General features: G+C 36.3%; 1 protein-coding gene across 3 annotated transcripts in view; it reads left to right on the forward strand.

Annotated features, from left to right (window-relative positions):
* PPAP2A (phosphatidic acid phosphatase type 2A) overlaps nt 1–23,105 on the forward strand; it is a 68,110-nt gene that overhangs the window by 35,240 nt on the left and 9,765 nt on the right. For 2 of the 3 annotated variants that reach the window (XR_001145196.1, XM_004678319.2), the window contains 3 exons: nt 3,610–3,761; nt 8,557–8,837; nt 22,822–22,879. Coding sequence is in view for 2 of the 3 variants with exons in the window: in XM_004678319.2 (XP_004678376.1) it covers nt 3,610–3,761; nt 8,557–8,837; nt 22,822–22,879 (491 nt within the window). In the remaining variant the exon portion in view is untranslated. The remainder of the gene's footprint in view (nt 1–3,609; nt 3,762–8,556; nt 8,838–22,821; nt 22,880–23,105) is intronic. The other variant, XM_004678318.2, reaches the window with a different exon arrangement.

The raw sequence follows: 23,105 nt of genomic DNA on the forward strand, positions 1-23,105 counted from the left end.
ATAGAAGGAAAAAAGTGATTGCTTTGAGTGGGTAAAGAGCAGATGGAATCCTTCACTTTTGCCTTTGAAACCTAGAGTAAAAGTCAAAGATGTCATCAGATATCATTACTTAAATTTTGCATTTTTCTATATTTTGTGTCACCAGTGGTTACTGAGTAAATTGATGATATAAAACCTTTCTGGAGCAGTTTGTCAAGGACCTTAGTATTTATATGCTATTAAATACTTAGGATTTTTATATACCATAATTCCACATAAAAATATATGCTAAGGAAATAATTAGATGTAGAGACAAGGATTTATATTTGGAAATGTTTGCAGTAGCATTCTATATAGTATAATCAAAAATTGGTAATAACCTAATGCTTTCAAGCAAGGGGGGAATGATAATCATTGTTTTAGTTTTGGCTCTCTTGGTGGCAAGGAGTGAATTCCTTTCTGACTTGCTTAAATAAAATTGGTTTTTATTGAAAGGACACAAGAACTTCAGCACCAACACAGCAAGATCAGGGAGGCCTTTGGGCATTGGTGAACTAAAGCTGCCTTCTCCATTTCTCATTCTCATAGGTCAGACTGGTAATTTCTGTTTGCTCTGCAGACCTGCTTTGTCCTCAGCCTTTACAGTCATTCTTTCTTGTACATGGCTCCATGCTGTTTGCTGTTTGCCAACTGTTGTTTAAATGAGTATTTGTTGCAGTTTTTCAGATTTCCAGAACTGGAATTGGGGCCATCATCTCTGAAGCCATAAGTGGGTCAGTGAACAACCAGTGATTTGATCTTCTCCCCACCCCCTCTTTAGGGGCCTATATTCAGGCTTGGTAAATGAAAATGAAATAACATTGGGTAATAAGATTGCTGTAATGCATCTTATGGGCTTTTGTAAGAGATCCCAAATATTAATATCAACTGAAAAGTATTTGGGAGACCTTCTATGGCATAAACTCTTCATTCATACTCTGAAAAGGATAGTGTGCATTTATGGTAGGTTAACACTTACTCTCATTATTCCTTACTAAAACGTCTGTGTTCTGGTTTCCATCCTTTCTTTCTTATTAAAACCCGTCTTAAGTAAATCTGGCGATTGTAAATCTGTTGAATACCATGTCCAGTTATCTCCTGAAATGGCTCTCTCTGGACATGGTTTCAGTAATACTGCTGTTTCTTCACCTTCAATTGCCTACCATGTCTCTTCAGTGAATCTTCCTGTATTTATCATTAGTACTGCTCTTGCCCTATGTCTGAACCCTCTACTTTTTATATCATATCCATCCTGCACAAATTCTCTTGCCTCAGTGGCTTTAGAGTCTTTATATCCGTAAATCTGTATCTACACCAGATCTTCAGCTGAGATTCTGACTGACAACTACCAGCTTTTTTGATATCATCACTAAGGACTCTGAGCAGCTCTGACCATTCTCTTTTGGATGATCATAACCTTCAGTACCTCTGATTATTCTCTGTGTCTTTATGTGCTGTGTCCTATTGAACTTTATATTCCTGTTAGCACATAGAAGAATTCCTTGCACAATGGGTTCAGTCAGCATTTGCCCACTTGTATATTCCTATTTTATAAAAGGGACTAATATACTTGTGAGTTTATTGTCACTCATGTACTAAATTTTATTTTAAATCTAAGAATAATTCCTATCATATTTTATGTGTTTCAAGTTAACCTTAATGTTATGAATATCTTTAGTGAAAATACTTTTCAATATATTTTGGTTCAGTAATCTGAACTTTTCCTGAGGAAAAACATAGAACCTACTGAATTTTGGACACTAATCATATGTGGATTTAATTTCTGTACTATAAACATGTTTTGTTACTCCAAAAGAAAGAAGTATTCATTTAAAAAAAATCCAGCCAATTAAGTATGGCTGCTGATTGAAGGCTCAGTGCTTAGTTACTGTGTAGGGGAAGCAGTAATTAAAATAACTGAGTATTCAAAGTATATTCTGATACTTGCATAGGGTTTGTTTGCAGCCATGGTATTAGTTCTAAAGGTTTGAGCACTTTATTCCTTTTTTCTGAAGCAAACAATTTGGTGAGACAGTAGATATAGTCTGAATTCACATAAGAGAGGTAGTGTAAAGTCAGTGAAGTCGACTTGTGTGTGTGTATTATATATATTATGTGACATTTACTAAAGTTAGATTTGGGAAATCTTGTGAGCAGCATACACTTGTAATGAGTTGACAGCTATTGGCAAAATCAGTTCACTCAAAGAAATGTTGAACATGTATTCTGGGTCCAGATAAAAAAACAGGAAGATAAGAAAAAAAAAAAAACCAGGAAGATAAAGAAACTAGTAATGTGCTTCTCCTTTTCATTTGACCATTTTAGACTGAATATATTTGATATTTGTCATAAATAGATAGAATAACAGAGTCTTAGTTATCATCCAGGCTTTTGTGGTTTAGTGGAATTAGAACTATAAATGGTCATCAGGTTTGGAACCTTGGGGAAGGAACATTTGACCATACAGTGAGTATGTTAGTTTTGTGGTTATAGTATTAACTGCTAGGGGAGTGGGTCACATAGACAAAAACCATCCATACTTATAAATCTTGAAACAGGCCTCATGTTGAGGTCTCCTGCTAAACTATGTCTCTGCTAAACTATGTCTCTTCTATAAAACAGTACTAGTTGGTATGTTGCAGTATTAATCAGTAAGCCAGTTCAGTGAAGTAAAGTTTCAAGTAAAAGTTAATGAGGTAAGAGTGAAATGTGATATTTAGGGGAAAATATTGAAGGCGAAAGCAGCTGTCTTTTAGATGCTGTTGTGCTGCACTCTTTTGTCCATCTTTTCTTAAAAATTTTGGTTTAGGCTTAGATTCCTTTTCATGGAAGCTCTACACTTGCAGTAGACAGTACAGATAGTAGTGGAGAAAACTATTTCTTTACATTGACAGCTTAGCCAGTGGCAGTGACCTATCTAAATGTGAGAGTAGTACAGAGATAAATCGGGAGGGGCCTCCCTGGTGGCACAGGAGTTAAAATCTCAGCGCTATTAAGCTATCACTAGCCCCAGGTAGAGGGCTGACCCACATGGCACAGCAGACCTTTCCTGTCTCACCCACTGCTCCCCTCAGCCGGGTATTTCAGTCAATCGCCTGTTCTATTCTGTTTCATACTCTGCCTATGGTGGATCCATTCAACCGTGCACCTCTGACCTACAGTCCAGTTCTTGTATACATAAATAAATAAAAATAAATCATTAAAAAATGTTTTAACTTTGGAGGCAAAGTCTGTTACAAATTGTTTTGAAAACAGTGTTGAAAACATGGTGATGAAATGACAAGATCAGAGGGGATTTTTTTTTTCTTTCTCTGAAAATCCATTTAGTATATTTGGGCAGAAACAAAGAGAAGATGATGTTCTTGGTTACATTGGCTAATAGAGGACTTAGAAGCTTTGCTTCCTGTAGAGAGAAATCTTTAAACTATAATCTTTCTAAATTCTGTTGCATGCATTGCTGCATTTCTTTTTATATGTGCTATTTATTTTCAAGGCAAATGCATTTTAAGCACAGTCTCTGGGATAACTATTGCCATTATGTAGTTGTGATATTTTTATTTTAATGATATTTTCATTTATTCCCTTTACTAGCTGGATTGCCTTTTGCAATTCTTACTTCAAGGCATACCCCCTTCCAACGAGGATTTTTCTGTAGTGATGATTCCATCAAGTACCCTTACAAAGAAGACACCATATCTTATGCGTTATTAGGTGGAATAATCATTCCATTCAGTATTATCGTTGTAAGTTAAATCCACTTTTCCAAGTTTATCACTATTGGAATTGGCTTAATTTTGTATTAATTTGTTAATGATTGAATGTATATAACCCTTTAAAACAGGTATACTTTTAAAATCTTTACTTGAAGGTATTATTTGATCAAGATAATAGGAGCCAAAGAATAACAGTGTATAATTAGAAAAACCTACTGAATGTGTGTTTATTTTAAGCTAATCTTTTCAGTTACTGTGATTTTTTTTTTTAGAGCTGTATTTGCTTTTGTGTCTGTAATCATGCAAGATGAGTGCGCTATATCAGTGTTTTCAGCATATGCTTTATAACCTTATAATTAATCTGTATTTATGATCTGCTTTGTTACTGAATTCTAGAATAGAAAAATTGCTATGCTAAAACTTCATTTAACCATTCTGTAAATCATTTTTAGATAATTCTAGAAATGAAAAAGGTAGTCAAAGGTCTATATATAATGAACAGGAACACAAAATAATTGTTACTGGTACTGAAACAATAATAACTATTGTTTGCTAACATTTCAGGTGGGAATGCTTAAAGAATGTGTTCTGAAGAGAAGCCTTCAGTGATGGGACTAGATTTTTAACATCTCAATTTAAAACACACGATTTAAATTAATTTTATGCTCCATAACGTGGAACTTTAGAAATAAATAAGACTTTTGTTCATTAAAAGCAGAAAATACTGGTTTCTCTCAGAGATAGACCAATAGAATAGCAGCATATATATCTTCTCTGATTGGGAGTTTATTAAAAACACCCCACTTTTCTTAATTTAGAAATGTAATGTCTTATTCAAGGGTGATCACAGATCCTTACTACACTGAAAGTTAATCAACTCATAATTTGTGGAGTATAATCAATAAAAGAACACCTTATACAAATGTTCGTTTCTTAAGTCTGAGCTCCTTGAAAGCAGAAATGGTGCCATGTTGCTCAGGATGGAGCTTGACATTTAGTTTCTGAGTGATTATTATTAAAATATAAAATATTAGTAGGACCCTTGGTTGCATATAGTAGTTGATATCAGATGAGATTCAAGTGAACACTGCTACAGATGCACTTGTCTTTCCATTCTACTTTGTATCTCAATAAGAAGGCTGATACTGCACAAGCAAAACTATAGAAATCTACAGACTGGATGGAGGCAGCTGCAGGACAGGGCACCAGCAGGCACTGTGTGGTTGTGCCCAGCCTGTGCAGCAAGTTGCATGGCTTTCTAACACCCTCAGAAAGGACCTTTTTATATTTTATTAACTAGGAAGTTTTGATAATTTCAGCATTTATGAGAACATTTAATAAAACAACAAGCAAATTTTAGTGTAGGTTTTTGAAAAAGAAGAGACCACTAAAAGGTGCTGTAAAAGTACTGTTTTCATATTAACAAAGATAAAGACTGCAGTGGTTTTATGTACAACTGTTAAAATAATTTCAATTTATTCATTAACAGCTTCTTCCAGGCAACACTGAAATAAATGTAGACTGCAGTGGTTTTATGTACAACTGTTAAAATAATTTCAATTTATTCATTAACAGCTTCTTCCAGGCAACATTGAAATAAATGTATAATTAGGTATATAATTACAAAAAACAATAATTCTCTTTCAAAGTAAATTATTTTTGAAAATTAGCACTATGATTCAGACTTTGCGCCAAGACTTTGATGTGACTACACAATAGTGAGGTAGCCTTGTAAAGAACCAGGATTATAGTATTAAAAATCAAGGGAGAATTTCAATAAGGAGGATATGATCATTAATATCAAATATTACTGAGAAGTTAAAGTAAAGGAGAATTGATAAAACTATTTGACATGATGGTACCATTATGATTTTGAGAGAGATTCAGCACATAAAGTGGATGGAAGTAGAGAGATTTCAGGAGTGGAAGTAGCACAGTGATTTTAGACTGCTGTGAGAGGGAGTCCTTGAATGGAAGATGTATAACAAGAATGACATGTAGGGATGTATAACATGATCTTGGTTGGTGGTGATATAAGGGATGTTGAAATACTGTGAACATAGTTTTTAAATGGCTTGAATCATACTGATTTAGAGAATTACTCACTTTGATCTTCAAATGTATTCTGTTTTGCTCTCCCCAAAAGTTATCTTTAGTTCTTTAATAATTTATCCTGTCTTTGGAATTGGAGTAAATAACACATGACAGGTCATCTCGTCACAGGGCAACCTAATGTGAATTGGGTTGCCTGTCTGTGGGTTCTCACTTGTGCACTTAAGATTCAACTGCAGACACATACAAAAGGTCAAAAATGGGCTGATTTATAAGGGGAAAAGGAAAAGAACTCCGAGAAAGCGAGAGAGAAATACAAGTTAACTAATGTGTCCTACCAGTTCTGTTGATCTGGAACCCCAGTAGCATGCTGAAAGCTGATCAAGAACCAAGCAACCAGCTGTCAGCAACGAGGCCAAGAGAGATAGAGACCCTCAGCCCAACATGTCCGGTTTTATATCCAAAAAAAAAAAAGGCTGCTTAACTCCACCCTCCAGTCCTAGCAGTCCTCCCTTTGGTGTTGCTGGGATTTGTAGTTTCGGTGTTTGGAGTGGGGGTGGAGTTCACAAACCCTGTATGTATAGACTGCATTCAGGACATCCTTTCCCCCTAACAATCTCAACTCCAAGGTAGTCTACTGTTAGCTAAAGTGTAGACTACTCCAAAGACATTGATGGCTCAAGAGCAATATGGTTATAAGGTAAAAGAATATAGCTGCCATGTGCAAGTAAGGTACAGACACATTCTTACATTTAAATTAGAAGAATTGATCTATAATTTCCCTATTTCTAAAGATGGAACATGTAATAAAAAGTTAACGTAAGTTGACTTAGCAGTAGAGCCCCCCCCCAACCCACATACTTTCCCAGTATTGAGGGTTAAATTTCATCTCATACTACTTGTATAAATCAGCTTTTGATCTGTGCCTAGTGCTCTAAATGCTCTTAGCAAACTAATTTTCTTTCCAGTGGCAAGAACCAGAGTTGGGGTGACTCTAAACAAGGATCAGTAGGAGTCGGGAGAATTACAAGTTTCTGGGCAATAGTGCTTATGCAGGAGAAACAGCTGGCAACTGAGATGTGGAAGTTTCAGCTACTGTAATTTTGTTTGATTAATATACTTGGTATATATTATAAATTACGAAAGATCAACTCCATAATGAATGGCTAGAGAAATCCTTCCTGCTAATTTATCAAAGCAGCTCCTGGAATGCTTTTAAGAGCAAGAAGAGGCAGTATATACTTTTACATACTGCCATTGGAGGCAGTCAGGTAGAAGCCTGAGCAAAAGTCCAGAGGTATGGTGTCCCTAGCAATATATCTGGTTTCCCTTTCCTGTGAACCAGTTTTCAGAAATGATCTGAAGTTATTCACATTAAGGACTCTATAGAGGTATATATTCTTATGTGACTTAATATATTTAAACTAAAGTTTTTACTTTTGACCTAATACCAGCACTGTCAATTAACTTTTTTGTCTGCCTATCCTGTACTGGGTCACTGTGGTGGCATCAATTTTCTGCTCAATTCTTAAAATTTCATCCTGCTTTTTGCAAGGTTTATAGTCTACTTGTCACAGTTTTAACATTTTAATAATGAAATTCTGGGAGCCATTGAGCCAGATAAGAAAGAATTTTGATAATTATATTTTTGAAATCATTTTTGGGAAGCACATTCTTTCACATTATTTCCTTTCTAAATGGAAATGCTTGTATGCTTTGTAAAATTGCTTATGTGAATTTAAGATGAAGCAGGAAAACTAGATTGTAGTTTAGTCAAAACTTTGTTACCTAATGTTCTCTTTCCTATCAAGTTTAAATTAGCAATTCCAATGTTTTAAGTGTTTCTTTTGGCCTCAGATTGCCAGAGTGTGACTGATTTATCAACAAATTTAATTTTTTTATAATGTTGCTACACAGTACTCTTTCAATTGGTTTGTGAATTTCTAAAGTATTTGGAAGTATTTTTATGCCTTTAAATTTATTACACTGGTGCACACTTTTACATACAGCTCTAGTAGGATTAGGATTAGGAGAGGTTAAACCTCAGTTTTAACAAGAGTAAGTGAAAAGTAAAAAGGGAAGAATTTTGAAATGCTTTCTTGGAGGAGGAGAGACTCGCCTCTGAGTTTAGTCTTTTGGTGAGACTTGTGACAGTCTCCTGGAGAGACAGGTCTAGGCTGCAGTATCTTCCCTGGCTCCTTTGGCCTCAGCATCAGATCCCTGCTTTTCTGTATTAGTTTTCTCTCCTTCAAACGATTTTACTCTTTTAAATATGTTGTATGTCTTTGATTTAAAGGAATAATTGGTAAGACTAAAGAGTCAGATACTCTAGTTGGGAAAGTGTGATTTTTGAACAAACCATGGTTTTTGTCCTCCATGATATTTTGTCTACTTAGTAGATCTCAGTTTATTTTGAATACCAGAAAAGTTTTATTATCTCAGGTAAACTGAACTTAGTTCAGTGTAGTGATTTTCTTTTTATACAATATCCATAACTGATGTTGTGACTATAGTTAATAATACTGTACTGCATGTTTTCAAGTTACTAAGAATTGTTAAGTTCTTACTATAAGACAAACACTTTTGTAACTTGTAGAGAGATGATGTTAACTAGATTGATTGTGATCAATTTATGACATGTACAAATTATGACATGTACAACTAGCAGATGATTATAAATATAATTTATACCTGAACTATAATGTAATTTAAAAGTAAAAGAAATGAAATTCCTGTGGTTACCTTAACATGTTGTTTTTCTTTTTCATTTCAGATAATTATTGGAGAAACCTTGTCTGTTTACTTTAACCTCTTGCACTCGAATTCCTTTATCAGAAATAACTACATAGCCACTATTTACAAGGGGATTGGAACATTTTTATTTGGTGCGGCTGCTAGTCAGTCCCTGACTGACATCGCCAAGTATTCAATAGGCAGACTGCGGCCTCACTTCTTGGCTATTTGTGACCCAGATTGGTCAAAAATCAACTGTACTGCCGGTTACATTGAAAACTACATTTGTCAAGGGAATGCACAGAAAGTTAAAGAGAGCAGGTGAGTGTTAAATCTTAAATGCTTGTTTTATCTCTGTGTAGAAGGTTGCAGGGTGGAGAGATGAGCCGTTCACTAGTTATATAGAGAGAAGCTAGTGTAATCACTGAAAGGTGAACTAAGGTCATATTTTATTGAGATTTATTCTCTTTTCCCCCAGTTTATCTGTATCCTCTTTTAGAGCATTTTAATGTAGTTATTTTCATCTTCATGTATAATAATGTGAAATGAACCTTCTAGATCATATATAGCCCAGCGTCAGCAAATTTTATAAGATGCCAGACAGTAAATTTTCAGGCTTTGTGGACCTTAAGGTCTATCTCAAAACTATCCAATTCTGCTATTGTAGCAGGAAAAAGCAACCATAGACAACCATAGACAAATCACATTCCACTAAACCTTTATTTACATAAACAGTGCCCCAGAGATTAGTTTGCTAACTTTCCATTTAGAGCCGCCATGTATGAAACTAATCAAATCTTTGAGTTTTCTTAGAGTATATTTTTTGTAGGATAACATCATTCATATCTTGATATATGTCCCTGCTTCTTTAGGTTGCCTTCTTTTAGTACCCTTATTGGGCTACTTGCTACACTGGAACATCCTTAGACATGAATGAAATTGGCTATGTGGAACCCAAAAGATCTGTCATTTGTAGATGAGCAAATGTAGTCTCAGTAACTAAAGTCAGTCATTGATGAGTAGCCAGCTCAGCTCCTCATCTCATTCTCAGAGTTCTCAGCCTTGCTTGTTCTATAAGATTGATCTTATTTAGAGTTGCCTATCAGTTTCCCTTAGTTTATACATGGCATAAAACAAATGCTTTCTCTGGGTAAAATAGCTTTTGATTTCTTTTCTTTCTTTTTTAACATGTGATCCCCAGACACTTTATTGTCCTTATGGTTTTCTTGTGAGCTTTACAGTCCTGCTGATAGCTTCCAAGTGTTTGCAGTTAGTGGAGATGAAAAAGACTATAACTAGGAGTATACCCTATCGTGTGTGTTTGGAGTTATCCAGTGAACAAAACAGCTTTAGTTCCAACTTTAATGGAGCTTAGTCTGGCAAAGATTATTCACATTAAGCTAATGACAGTAGAAGAGAATCTCCCTGTTCATTATAAGGCAAAAGAATAGATAGGCTACTTCATGGTAAGCTTTGAGTTGCTGAAGGGATAGATTCAGTTGTAAAGTCTTCATGAATGAAGGAGGGAAAAGTGACTAAAGCATTAGGTAGTTGAGAAGTAGATGGTAGAAGATGATACTGACTTGAGTTTAGGTGAACAACCACTTTAAAAAGAGTTCAGTCCAAAATAAATAAATGTCCAGAGATGGTTTTGAGATGTGTTTTGAGATGTGAAAAAGTAGCACTGAACTCAAGTTATGTGACTTGTGGAAATCTTATTCTCTTCTTGATAGGTATAGGGTCAACCAGTGTCCTCAAGTAAAGTTCTTTAATAACTAAGAGATGTAGTAAACCTTCAGAGAGGTTTTGGAAGACACGGAAATATAGAGGACTTGAACAAATCCCTGCTTCTCGATTAAAGTGCTTGCTTAACTCACATTTAATATAATTATCCATATGGGTTTAATTCTTTCATTTTTGCTATGTCCTTTTTCTCAATTTTTAAATTACTGCTTTTTTACATACTATATAAATTTTTTGTATACCATTTCAGGTATTTTGCTGACATTTTATTTGTTATCTTGGCTATTTTTAGTGTTTCTTTTGAGATTACCTCATACATCTTTTAATCATAATTTACTTCAAGTCCATACTGACTTATGGCAAAATTAGGCCTTTCTACAGTATAGCACTGTACTTCCAACATACACAAACCCTTTGGGTTATTATTGTTATATATTTGGTATGCATTTACATTATAAACCCAACAAAATGTATTGTAATTTTTGTTTAAGCAGTTATGTTTAATAAGTAAACTGAAGAAGTTAAGTGATGGTCTCTGTAGTTTTATGATTAAGGGGTATAGTTAATCCTCAGTGAAGACTTTAAACATACAGGAAATACATTGGTTTCTTTATGGATCTGGAGACATGGAGGGTACAGTTTAGAGGTTGTGAATCATATTAACATTGGGTGTTACTTCTCTCATTCTGAAGAAATTTCTTTAGTATTTTTGTTGATCAGTCTTGCTAGCAATATAATTTCAACTTTTATTTATCTGGAGATATTCAAGTCTTGCTTTCATTTTTTCAAAAATAGTTTTGCTGGTTATAAAATTTTTACATGTTGAATATGTCATTGTACAGTTGCCTAGTGTCCATTATTTCTGATGAAAGCTGATTTGTTAATTATATTTTTTTAATGAGAAACAGTGCTGATTTTATATATGAATTGTATTCTTGCCTCCCCTCTATGTGATCATCTGTTTTCCCCAATTTAACTGATGTGGGTGGATATAATTCTGTCTTTATATTTGTACTACCAGAAGTTTGTGCTGCAGATTAGTGATTTTCAACTACTCAAGTCTTAGTTTAGTAATTTTCCACCAAACAACATACTTCTATCAATAATAATGTCTCCTGTCTTACCCAACAGAAAATAGACAGGAAAACCCTTATCTTTTCTCTCTGACAAGGAATGTAAGAAAGCTATGTGGTGAATAAAGGTTACTTAAACTCCAAGAAATGTGATGCAAATGATTTCTAGAGGATATAAATTATAAAGACATTTTTTTTGCTTGGTCAGCTATATAAATCTGTGCTCCAGATTGTCTTGTCACAATCTTTTTGATAGTTTGCTTCATTATTCAAAATGTGAAATAATATAAATTATGTAAAAGCCTTATTTTAAAAATTCTTAGTCCTTATGTGTCATGCTTACTATTTCGCTCAGCATATCTCCTTTGGCCAACATATTACTACTGATTGCACTTTTGACTTAGGTACATAGGGTTTTTTGTCTACAACCCCTAAAGTTTCTACGCCAACCCATGTGCAGTTATGCACTTAAGGGTCCTATTTAAGGGTTTGGAGAACAACCTTTTCAAAAGTAGTGTATATATTTGGATAATTCAAACTGACAGACAACATTCTTGAAAATTATTTACAGTTTTCAATGTGAAGATCTCATAGTGAGCTTTGGGGCTCTGAGAGACAGAGGGGTAAGGAGAAAGAAAAATTAACACAGAAATAAAACTAAAAAATTTTGTATCTTTCGAGAAAAGTATGATTTCCATTTGTGGTTCCAGATAGAATTAGTTGTTGCCAGTTTCAGAGCTGTGGGATTTGGACACAAAACTGATTTTGCATTGCTATTCTGTTGTGTGTCATACTTTAGTTGGATACAGAATTTCCTCTTTTCCATAGAATTTTTTTTTAAAGATCTATTTATTTATTCATACAGAACTGGGGTACAGGTCAGAGATGCGGAGGGTGAGAGGATTCACCAGAGACAGAGTGGGGAGCAGAACAGGCAGATGGACGAAGTACACTGCTGAGGGGAGCAGCAGGCGGGTCAGGAGAGGCCTGCCATGCCATGTGGTCACCTAAGGGGCAGGCGGGAATCGAACTCATGCGGAAGTGGCTTTAGATTCTCAGTGCTGTGCTTTAACCCACTGCGCCACCAGGGAGGGCCCTTCCATAGAATTTTAAAAATCAGCATGCCAACAATGCAAAAACATTTGTCTAGATTTTGTCTGTAGTTTATTAGGATTTATAGTAAAATCCTTTCACTTATCTCCACAGCCTACCCCTGTAAATTTTTAATTGCAAACTTATAATGCTTGACATTGGAAAGAAGAGAATGTACACACTCAAAATGAGTCATTTTTGCTGATAGTGTAAGTCAAAATTACATCTTAGAGTGAAAGTACTCCTATAATTTCGGTTTTTGGTCTTGATTTTTTTTCTTATTTTTTCCTGTACTCCTTTACACATGTGCAAGTTCATGTGCACTGCCTGATATTTCTGATGTCACAGAACCTTTACTGGGCTCCATTAATGGTAGCCTTTGGATCCTAAATGTAGAAACAACATAAATGGACATAAAATTGAATGCTTACTAAATGCAAACATTTATTCAGAGAGACCCTATTTGTTATTTAAAATTAATACCTAGAAATTTACTGTACATAAAAGGGGTTAGTCTTATAATAGTAAGACATTCAACTGTCATTGCTTATGCTAATGAGAATAGCATTACTCTCAGTTCTTGAGAGAATGTAATGAGATCTGTATCTCCCTACCCAGATCAAGATTCTTTAGACCAGTCAATATTGAACATCAATGGTTCATTAGAATCACCTGGAGGACTTGTTCAATGACATGTTTGATTCAGGCTGGAGCCTGAGAATTTGTATTTCTAACAAGGTCCCAGATGGTGCTGCTGATCTTTGAAAAGCTGATTATTTACCATGTTAGGTTGAATTTAAGATTGTGCACAGTGGATTTATTGGTGATGGAAACTATTGGTTTCTTAAAAGAGATTTGCTCCCTACCCCCTTGAATTTTATTTAAATCATATATCTAAATATAACATCAATGTTTTGGAACAATTCTGTATGCCTGATCTGTGGTTATGTGAATTAAGTATTCAATACAAAGTTATTCTATTTGGATTATGGCATCTTTGTATTGTGTTGATGTTTAATTACAATATATTTGGTTAAACACATGGAAAATTTATTTAGAAGTGACTCCTGTATTGGTAAAAAAAAAAAAAGCTAAAGATTGAGGGAGTGTCTTCCATGGTGAAAACCCATTACAACTAGACTGACTGGCTGTGGTACTTAAGTATCTGGTAAAACCTGCTTTAGACTTTGGAAGAATGGCTTCTTTTATGTGGTCTAATTGCAGACATTACTAGATAAGGATTTATGCTTCCAAAAATATTTCATTTGGTCAGGCTTACCTGGATGTCTACCAGTAAATTAGACAACCTCATCTTTAACCTTATCTTTGTAAGGAAATATCAACATGTACTATGAAGTAGGAAGTGATTTTAAAATAGTCTTCACTTTATAAAAGAACATTACTTATTAGGGTATTTAAGGGAATGCTAGTTCAAACTTAGCACCCTATCTTACTTTCCCTGTTTTGAATGACACTGCCTGACAGTTTTGGTTCCACACCACCCTGACTATTCTGCCCCACTGTTTTTTCACACTTCTATCACACTGGAATCACCTGCATGGTTTGTTAAAATACAGATTGCTAGGCCTAACCCCTAGTGTTTTCTAATCAGTGGGTCTTAGGTGGGGCCCAAGAATTTGTGTTGTAAAAGTTTCTCACATGGTGCAGTGTCTGGTGATCTGAGAATTGCTGCTTCAATGTATTCCATGAAGTTACTAAATTCAACTAATACCTGAGGCTTGTAGGTCCTAGTCAGTGTGGGAAGCTACCAAAGTGTTTTATATTGCTTTTGTGGGATTCACAACATAAGAGTGAAGATCTTTTTAAACAGTATGTGGGTGATAGATACAGCTGTCTTAAAAGAAACAGAAGATAAGGTGCTACATGAAATTAGAGGATGCTAATACCACTTCCACGTTGAGGAGGCATTTTGAACGAGGAGTAAAGTTTGAATGTGTAGAATTGAGAGGGAACATGTCTTAGGCCCAGGAGGCAATGTGATCAGTAGAAAGCAGATAGAGTATCCAAGTTTGGGGTCAGATACTAAAGGTGTGGTACAATATTCAGAGTTTAAACTATGCTGTAGAAAATGTTGGGAGAACATGGTACTAACCCAGGTGCAAGGTAATAAAGCTCTGAAACAAGGTATCAAAGTGGAACATGTGTAGAGCTCTGGGTTAGTTATTTTGGAAGATGGAAGTTTTGCTGAAGTTGGAGGGACAGGGTGCTGGCAAGAAAGGCTAAAAAGAAGTAATGTCTAGGAAATAAGCTGCTATAGAACCTGATAATAGCTCCTAAGAAGTACAGAAATTGAAAACAAGCATTTAGAAACATTTATAGTTATTTCCATTATTGGGACATTTTATTGTATTTAAAAAACAATTGGCAACACACTTCAGATTAAAAATGAACTAGAGATTGTTTGAGAAGCACTGAAATAAATGATACTTAAGATTTTTCAAAAAGATCTTTTTTAAAGATTTATGTGTGCAAGAACTGGGGTACAGAGCAAAAGTACAGGGAGGCTGAGAGGATTCACCAGAAACAGCGGGGGAGCACAACGGGCACACCTATTGAAATACACTGCTGAGGGAGAAGCTGGTGAGTCAGGAGAGGTCTGCCACGCCATGTGGGTTACCTCCCTGGCCAGGTATCAAACTCATGCTGCAGTGGCTGCAGGTAGCTTCATAATGCTGTGTTTAACCTCTTGCGCCACCAGGGAGGCCCCCAAAATACTATTTTTTAAAGAATAGTTTTAGATCACAGCAAAATTGAAAGAGAGAGAGAGACTGAGACTGCACCTGAGATTCTACTTTATTAGGGTCAGAGGTGGGGTGCTTAGGATTTCTCAGGTTCCTATTCAGTGAGAAATTCAAATTGTGAGGGTGGGAATTAAAATATGGCAAGGGAGAAAGTAGAAGTTAATTACCTGGATTATCCTGATCTGAAAGGGGAACGTGATAGATTGGCCAGCTGGCTCCTTATCTATAATCATGCATCACTTGGTAATACTGATTTTTCCTGCCTATTAATATAGACTGTCTCCATTTATTTAGCTGATTTCATTCAATCTAGTTTTCTTGTATAGATGTTTATACATGTTTTGTTAGGTTTATATATCAGTATTTCATTCTGGGGGAGGATGCTAGTGTAAATGATTTTTATTTTTATGTTTTTATGCTTGTTATTAATGTAGGAAATCAATACTTTTATATATTAATTTTGCACCCTGTAGCCTTGCTTTAGTTGCTAATTAGTTCTAGAAGAATTTTGTTGAGTCTTTGGGTTTCTACTGAGATGATCATGCAACCTGTGAAAAAGGCCAGTTTTGTCTTCTTTCCCAATTTTAATAGCTTTTATTTCCTTTCCTTACCTTACTGCATAAACAGTGATTGTATTGAAATCTGTAGAAACCCAAATCTTGCTTTAGGTACTATTTCTAAACCACAAGCACAGATTATCTTTCCATTTCTCTGTATCCTTCAGTTTCTTTTATCAGTATCTTATAGTGACTGCTCTTAATCATAATGTAAAAAAAGCTTTGGGACATTTTAGATACGTTACTAAAATGTCTGCTGATTTAGTGGGAAAATGCATTAGGTACAATTGCCTATTTAAATTGACACTTCCCCAGATTTCTTATAGCATAATGAAAAATAGGAGGGAACTTAGGTAGGACCTTGTCTTTTGGGCTTTGATGGTAAAGCCAGAATATCTAACTACAGTAAGAGTAAAACATATCAGAACACATGCTGTTAAAATCAGATAACTTTTCTAATATAGCTTACTGTAGTTTATTTGCATATGTTGATCTAAGCATAGCATTTAAGTGCATAACAATATTATGTAAAATTAATATGTTCCTTAAGTTTTACAAATTTTAGAGCCATCAAAATGCAAGGTAGTTGGGCCTGTCGGTCTATTGCTGGCCCACATGGTGCAGCAGACCTCCCCTATTTCACCACTGCTCCCCTCAGCAATGCATTTCAGTCTGCTAGTTCTGCTCCCTGCTGTCTCTGGTGAATCCTCTCACTGTACCCCCCCCCTTTTCTACATGCCAGCTCTTGTATGCATAAATAAATAAATTTTTTAAAACAAAAACCGCAAGATTGTTAGGGTATCTTTCCTGCAGTTACTTAAAGGGATAGTTTATTCTTGATGTATAGGGAGAACAAGAAAGATGGATTTTGGGGGGTGACAAGTATAAAAATAAGAATTTTTTATTGGGGAACAACTAAGTAAAATTCAGTTATCAAACATTAGATTCTCTTTTAGCTTTAAGAATACATTAAACACCTAGAGTGTGCTTGATAGTGGTGCCTTGTGTTAGGAACACACTGTAAACTAAGATGTGATCTCAGGGAGGATGAGACACCGCTACCAATTTTTGTGTAGCTGTACCTTCTGTACTTTTATAGTGAGCGTATCTTGTAAATTAAAAAAAACAAATTCCTAATTTACAAAGTCTCTTTTCTTCCTCTACTGGCTTCTGATATAATGGAGGGAAAAATGTTGGTGCTGAGAGAGATGTGTTAAGTGCTGTAGGTTCCTTTACTTTGCGATGGAGGGTTGATGATTTCAATCTAGCTGTTACAGAAAAGTTTCTTGGATAAAACAGGCAGCTGAGTTGACCTTTGTGTAATAATTATCAAAGAAAGGTGGGGAACAAATTCTAAGCTCAGAGGAAATAAGGACAGCATAAAATGTGTGTGTTGGTAGCAGATGTTGGTTCTGGAGAGGTTGGTGGAGCTTCTGAGGAGTAAGAATATATTACTCTGCTCAGGTTTGCTAGTGAAGGATTGAAATAGCACCATAACTTGGTCAAATTTTTTGTTTTTATACTTGGAAAAAATATTCAAATTTCCTCCACTTAATTATAATCTAACTACATTAAAATGGACACCTAAATATTATGATAGGAATTGCTATAACTTTCTTTTAACAGCAAAAGAGCTTAAGTTGCTGAAGGAAATGTGACTTTTCTGCCTTTTGTTTTGGGTGGAAATATTTCTCTAAGGAAGTGTCTTGGCATCTGCTAGCCTGTGGTAACATGCACACAGTGATATTTTTCTAATCGAAAGGCAGTGAAAGTGACCTGACCAGCTTTCTGTTGGACTCTGCTACTGCATATCTGTGTTGCCCTTTGCCTCTTCTGCTGCAATTGATGACGATGCCCAAGGGTTAGTGGTTGTCTCACCCTGTAAGGGTTAGACGTGGAGTTTATTGACTAGGATTGGGGGGGGGCAGTAATGGGGTACAAAAGTTGTTAAATTAGAAATTTCTCAATCTTGCCTCCTGCTAGCAATTATGTCTGTTAAAAAACACTTTCAAGAACAATTTAGAATAGTTTGACCTCTTCTAACTCTGAAACCTGCATTTAGCAAGAGCGTTCTAAAAAAGGAGGTGACAGGCGAGGTGTGCTCCTTGCTGCATAGGAACAGCTTCTTTAATCTACTTACCCCCTGTTTCTTTTTCTTTTCTTTTCTTTTTTTAAAGATTTATTTATGCATACAGAGCTGGGTACAGTCCAGAAGTGCAGGGGCAGTGAGAGGATTCACAAGAGACAGAGTGGGGAGCAGGCAGATAGACAAAATACACTGCTGAGAGGAGCAGTGGGTGGGTCAAGAGGGGTCTGCTGCACCATGTGGATCACCTCTGGAACAGGGGATCGAACTCCACTGAAGTGGCCATGGCTCATTTGTAGTGCTGAGCTTTAACCTTTTGCACCACCAGGGAGGGACCTTTATTTCCTTTTTAACCGTCATTTAATGAGGCCTTGCTGATTTGGACTCTTCTTTGTAGAGACATGGATTTTACCTAATCAGTACAATGTGTGTTTTAGTTTTTCTGCATGTAATCTTTGTCACAACCTAATTTCTCTCCTGTTGAGTTCAGAACTATTTTCCCCCAGTTGTCAGTATAGCTATATAACCAAGAAAATACTTAGTTCTACTTCCTTTTAGAGTCTCACCTGTTTTCTATTTTTCTACATTCTTGCTTATAACTTCTTTCATAAATAGAAGATATATACTTAGATTTTTTAAGTCATAATATGGTTGATTAAATCAAGAGTTTAAAATTCCCTATATACTGTCAATCATACCCTCTTCCCTTTCCCCCCATTTTATTTCCCATGGTCCAACTAATTTCACTCCTTTGAGGTTCATGATCTAATAATATGTGCAGTCTTTCAGTATATACTTCACTGATATTAGTGACTATGAAGTGGTAGTTGATGCATTAATCTTAATGAATGAAACAGATTTGTCACATCTGTCCAATTTCAGATAGACATCACTTTTTTGTATAAGATGGGTTGGTGAAAATTGACCCTATATAACAGCAGCTTTAAGTGGAATTAATAGTAAAATCACTAAAAAATAATCCAAAGACTATGATTGTTTTTATTGCTTTTGCAGTCTCTGTTTTCAGGGAAATAAGATGAAGTCACATTATTTTTTTTTTTTAAAGATTTATTTATTTATTCATACAGAACTGGGGTACAGGCCAGAGATGCGGAGGGTGAGAGGATTCACCAGAGACAGAGTGGGGAGCAGAACAGGCAGATCTACGAAGTACACTGCTGAGGGGAGCAGCGGGCGGGTCAGGAGAGGTCTGCCACGCCATGTGGTCACCTCCGGGGCAGGCGGGAATCGAACTCATGAGGAAGCGGCTTTAGATTCTCAGTGCTGTGCTTTAACCCACTGCGCCACCAGGGAGGGCCAAAGTCACATTATTTTTTGCTGTATTTTAAATTAATTAGGGTTGGGACCATCTTATATCTCCTCACAATTTATTTCCTTCATTGTTACTCTATAGCCTTTGAGAAGGGCTATTGGATTTCTATAAATCTTTTAAAAATCTGTTCTTCAAAGACTTCGTATTAAAGTAGCATGTTTATTGGCTCTATTACTGGTAATAACCATAATATGACTGAATTTCAGTGATAATAAATTGTATATATATTTAAAACAAAACGAGGTATTTAAGCATACATAAGAACACTAAAACATTTCACCTAGTGATGAAAACAGACTTCAAGTTGTCAGTTTCTGCTGAGTTCTGGGTATGAGTTTGTGGTCAGTGTGTATACTTGGAGGGTGACCGCTCCTCAGAACCCATCTCAGGAAAACTGTTGCTCAGGAGGAACAGTTTGGGGGAGTGTGTGTGTGATAAGAGGTCTCTAGGAAATCTGTAGTAGGCAAGTCAAATGTTTTATTATTTCCTGTTCCTCTGTCTTAGAATGTTATTGGAGAGATGGAGGCACTCATCTCCCTGCTTCCTTGCTGAGGGGGCCTGCAAGCCCTCAGTATCCCATTGCCTTTGATGGGGAGTCTGACTCTCAGGGGACATCAGGAAGGCCTCTGCCCTGGACCGGGCACTGAGGCATGACACAAAGGCTGAGTGCAAGAGAAGTGAGCCAAGCAACTGAAGTCAGGACCTGGTAAATCAGCACTAAGGCCAGCAGGTTGTTTGGTGGAGGAGATCTGGTTCCCACGATGAAAGCCTTGTCCCCTTGTTTCTGGGACAGTGGGATCACAAAAGACTTCACGTGTCTTCACGTACTCTACCTCCCCTCACCACTCCTCAGAGTTGGTGTAGGTGAGGAAGTATTTGCAGTAGAGGTTCTCCATGCTGCCATTCACAATGTCCCCCAGGCCACCCTATGCTGGCCCTTCCCATACAGCTCCAGGGAATGGCACAGATGCTTGGGGTGGCATTGGGCCTGGTACAGCTCTGTTCTGAAAGTTAGGGAGCTGTCCTCAGACAGTAGGCCTGGCGTGGGCCCTGCTGCCATGTTTCTGCAGTCACCACCCTCTCCTTCCTACTCTGCTCTGCTCACGCCCTCAGAAGCCTTCCACAAGGGAAGCAGATAATGGTAGAGTGGTGTGACTGTGGCGTGGTCAGCAGTGGAGGGAGCTCAGGACGTCATTTTTAAAACTTTCGCGTGTGCGTGTACATATTATGCATATATCCTTGTAGTAACAGGTTTATTTCCAATATCATTATTGTAAAATGTAAAGTTTTTCTTTAACCTTCATTTGATGTCTCTTCCCAGAGCCACTGTTACATTTGTGTACCCTTCATTTTTCTGCACTGGCTGTGCAATTGTGTTTTATGTGGTTTAAATGACACATACTAACATATTTCCTGGAGATAATTTCACTAAGTCACATAGTTAATTCATGTCAGCAAATTTACAGTATTTAGAAGAATAATGACAGAGCCATATGCTTGGGACCTTGAGTTAACAAGAGTGTTGCAGCAAATACCTTAGTGTTCACGTGTTTTTCTCTAGGATAGATGCCTTGAAATGGAATGACCAGGTCAAAAAAATAGGTTTCCCATCTTGGTAGGTACATACAGATATGGCCAAGTCACCCTCTGAAAAGTGTGTGCTCACAGAAGCGCTGTATGAAAGTCCCATTTCCCCATTCACCTGCTATGTTCCCCAAGGCTCTTAGATGTAAGATTTTCCAAAGATTATATCTTGGTATCTTGTTTTGTTAGAATTTAGTACAGTTACTGGTTGTAAAAATCCCTTTAGAATAAATTAGGACTAAAATTTGAGAAATATTATAGGTCACTGCTTTTATGTATATTTATAGACATATTTAAACTTTTTTACAGTATCAGTCCATGTATAAAGGTTATCACAGAGTCATATCCTTAAAGTTAATAGCTGTTAATGTGAATTTTATAATCAGGAAATAACATTTGGACAAAATTACTCATATTGAAGTTTGACTTTTATTTGGCCTTTAGACTTATTTAGTCCCTTAAAATGATTATTTACACATTTGTTTTTCACAGATTAACTTTTTTTGTGTGTGTATTTGTTTCCTGTGTGTTGCACTGTGTTAGCTGTAGTGACTCCTGCTGTGATGAGCTGCTCTCTGCCATCCACAGGAATAGGAGCATGGCTTGGTGGGAGTTCGGAAGACTCAGACTTGAGCCTCAGATATGATATGATTTTGAGCAAGTTACAAACCTCTGAGGTTCAATTTTCTTTCTATGTAAAATAGAACAGGCAGTTCCTGTCAGGTGTTTTTTGTGAGGAGTGGTAATAGTGTGGAGATAATCAGCAAGCTGTTACCGTTAAGTCTTTTGATAACCTTTTTGCCTTAAATATGCTTTAAAAATCAATTTCAGGCTGATTTACAGGGTAAAAGAAGTTCTCCTGCTTAGCAGAGCTGCCATATCGATACAACTTTTGGAATAATAGTAATTAGAAATGTTTTGGGACACTGGTCATTTTATAATTAAAAACAAACTAATTTGCCACACTGTCATCTTCTAATAAGCCTGTTAGATAGTATTTTATTAGTCCTACTGTTGTTTTTTTGTTTTTTTTTTTTAAGATTTATTTATTCGTACAGAACTGGGGTACAGGCCAGAGATGCGGAGGGTGAGAGGATTCACCAGGGACAGAGTGGGGAACAGAACAGGCAGATCGACGAAGTACACTGCTGAGGGGAGCAGCGGGCGGGTCAGGAGAGGTCTGCTGCGCCATGTGGTCACCTCCGTGGCAGGCGGGAATTGAACTCATGTGGAAGTGGCTTTAGTTTCTCAGTGCAGTGCTTTAACCCGTTGCGCCACCAGAAAGGGCCAGTCCTACTCTTGTTTTTTTTAAAAAAAAAAAAAGCTGACTTATTTCTGGCAAAATGGAGATTAGAAACGCTTACTAATCTAGTTCAACAGAATGTGCTATATAACTATACACACATGCCCTGCCCATTTATATTATATATACATTTTAATCTTAAAACACATGCAGAATTTTTTAAATAACTGAGCTGTGTAACCAGAAATATTAGTGAACTTTTTTCTTTTTCCAAATTAATATAAAATTAGGTTTTGCAAGCAGTCTGGCAAATGTTTATAGAATATAATGTGAAAGAGATGATTCATTTGGTATAATATCAGTGCGTAAATTTAAAATCTGAAACCAAAACAATCTGGTGGTAGAAAATCTTAAGGCAAGATAGTAAGATACCAATAATATTTGAAAATAGATTTTTAAAAAACCAATTAATTTCTCAAAGTTTCAAAGGAGGTATTTATTCAGGGACAGACCCTACAGGTAGAAAATACAAGTTAAATTATGGTAACATCAGAGTATATGTAATAAAATCAAGGTATTCATGCCCGTTACAGCATGTCAAATAATATTTTTTAAATGCTTGGCAGGTTCTCAGTGACTTATTACCATCTTGAAAGTTCCAATAAAATGGCATTATTTAGAAGTTGAACCTCAGACCATCCTAGGGCTCTGCTGTCCCTTTGATCACACCCTAATTTCTGAGGTTTGGGAAGGAGCTTTGTTCACAGAGAGATGAAATCAAGAATATTGTCTAGGAAAGAAACTTGGAACATTTCTCTCTTTTCTCTCCTAGATTGTCCTTTTACTCGGGCCACTCATCATTCTCCATGTACTGCATGCTGTTCGTGGCAGTAAGTATTTGCATGAATGACAGTGATGTGCTATGTGTCATGGGTTTCAGGTGTTTTATTTTTGGCCACCTCAAGCTTACCCACTCAGTCAGTAGTACTCCATTGTGGGCTCAATAAAGTCAGGAGAAGCTGTGCTAATGCCATATCCAGTTAGAGGTATTTGAAAGTGTTTTTTGTCCTTCATTTAAAGATAGCAAACAGGCCTGGGATAGCAAGCTGCAAATTG

The sequence above is a fragment of the Condylura cristata genome, unplaced genomic scaffold, assembly GCF_000260355.1.
Source record: "Condylura cristata isolate star-nosed mole 26May11 unplaced genomic scaffold, ConCri1.0 scaffold00007, whole genome shotgun sequence".
Taxonomy (NCBI): Eukaryota; Metazoa; Chordata; class Mammalia; order Eulipotyphla; family Talpidae; genus Condylura; species Condylura cristata.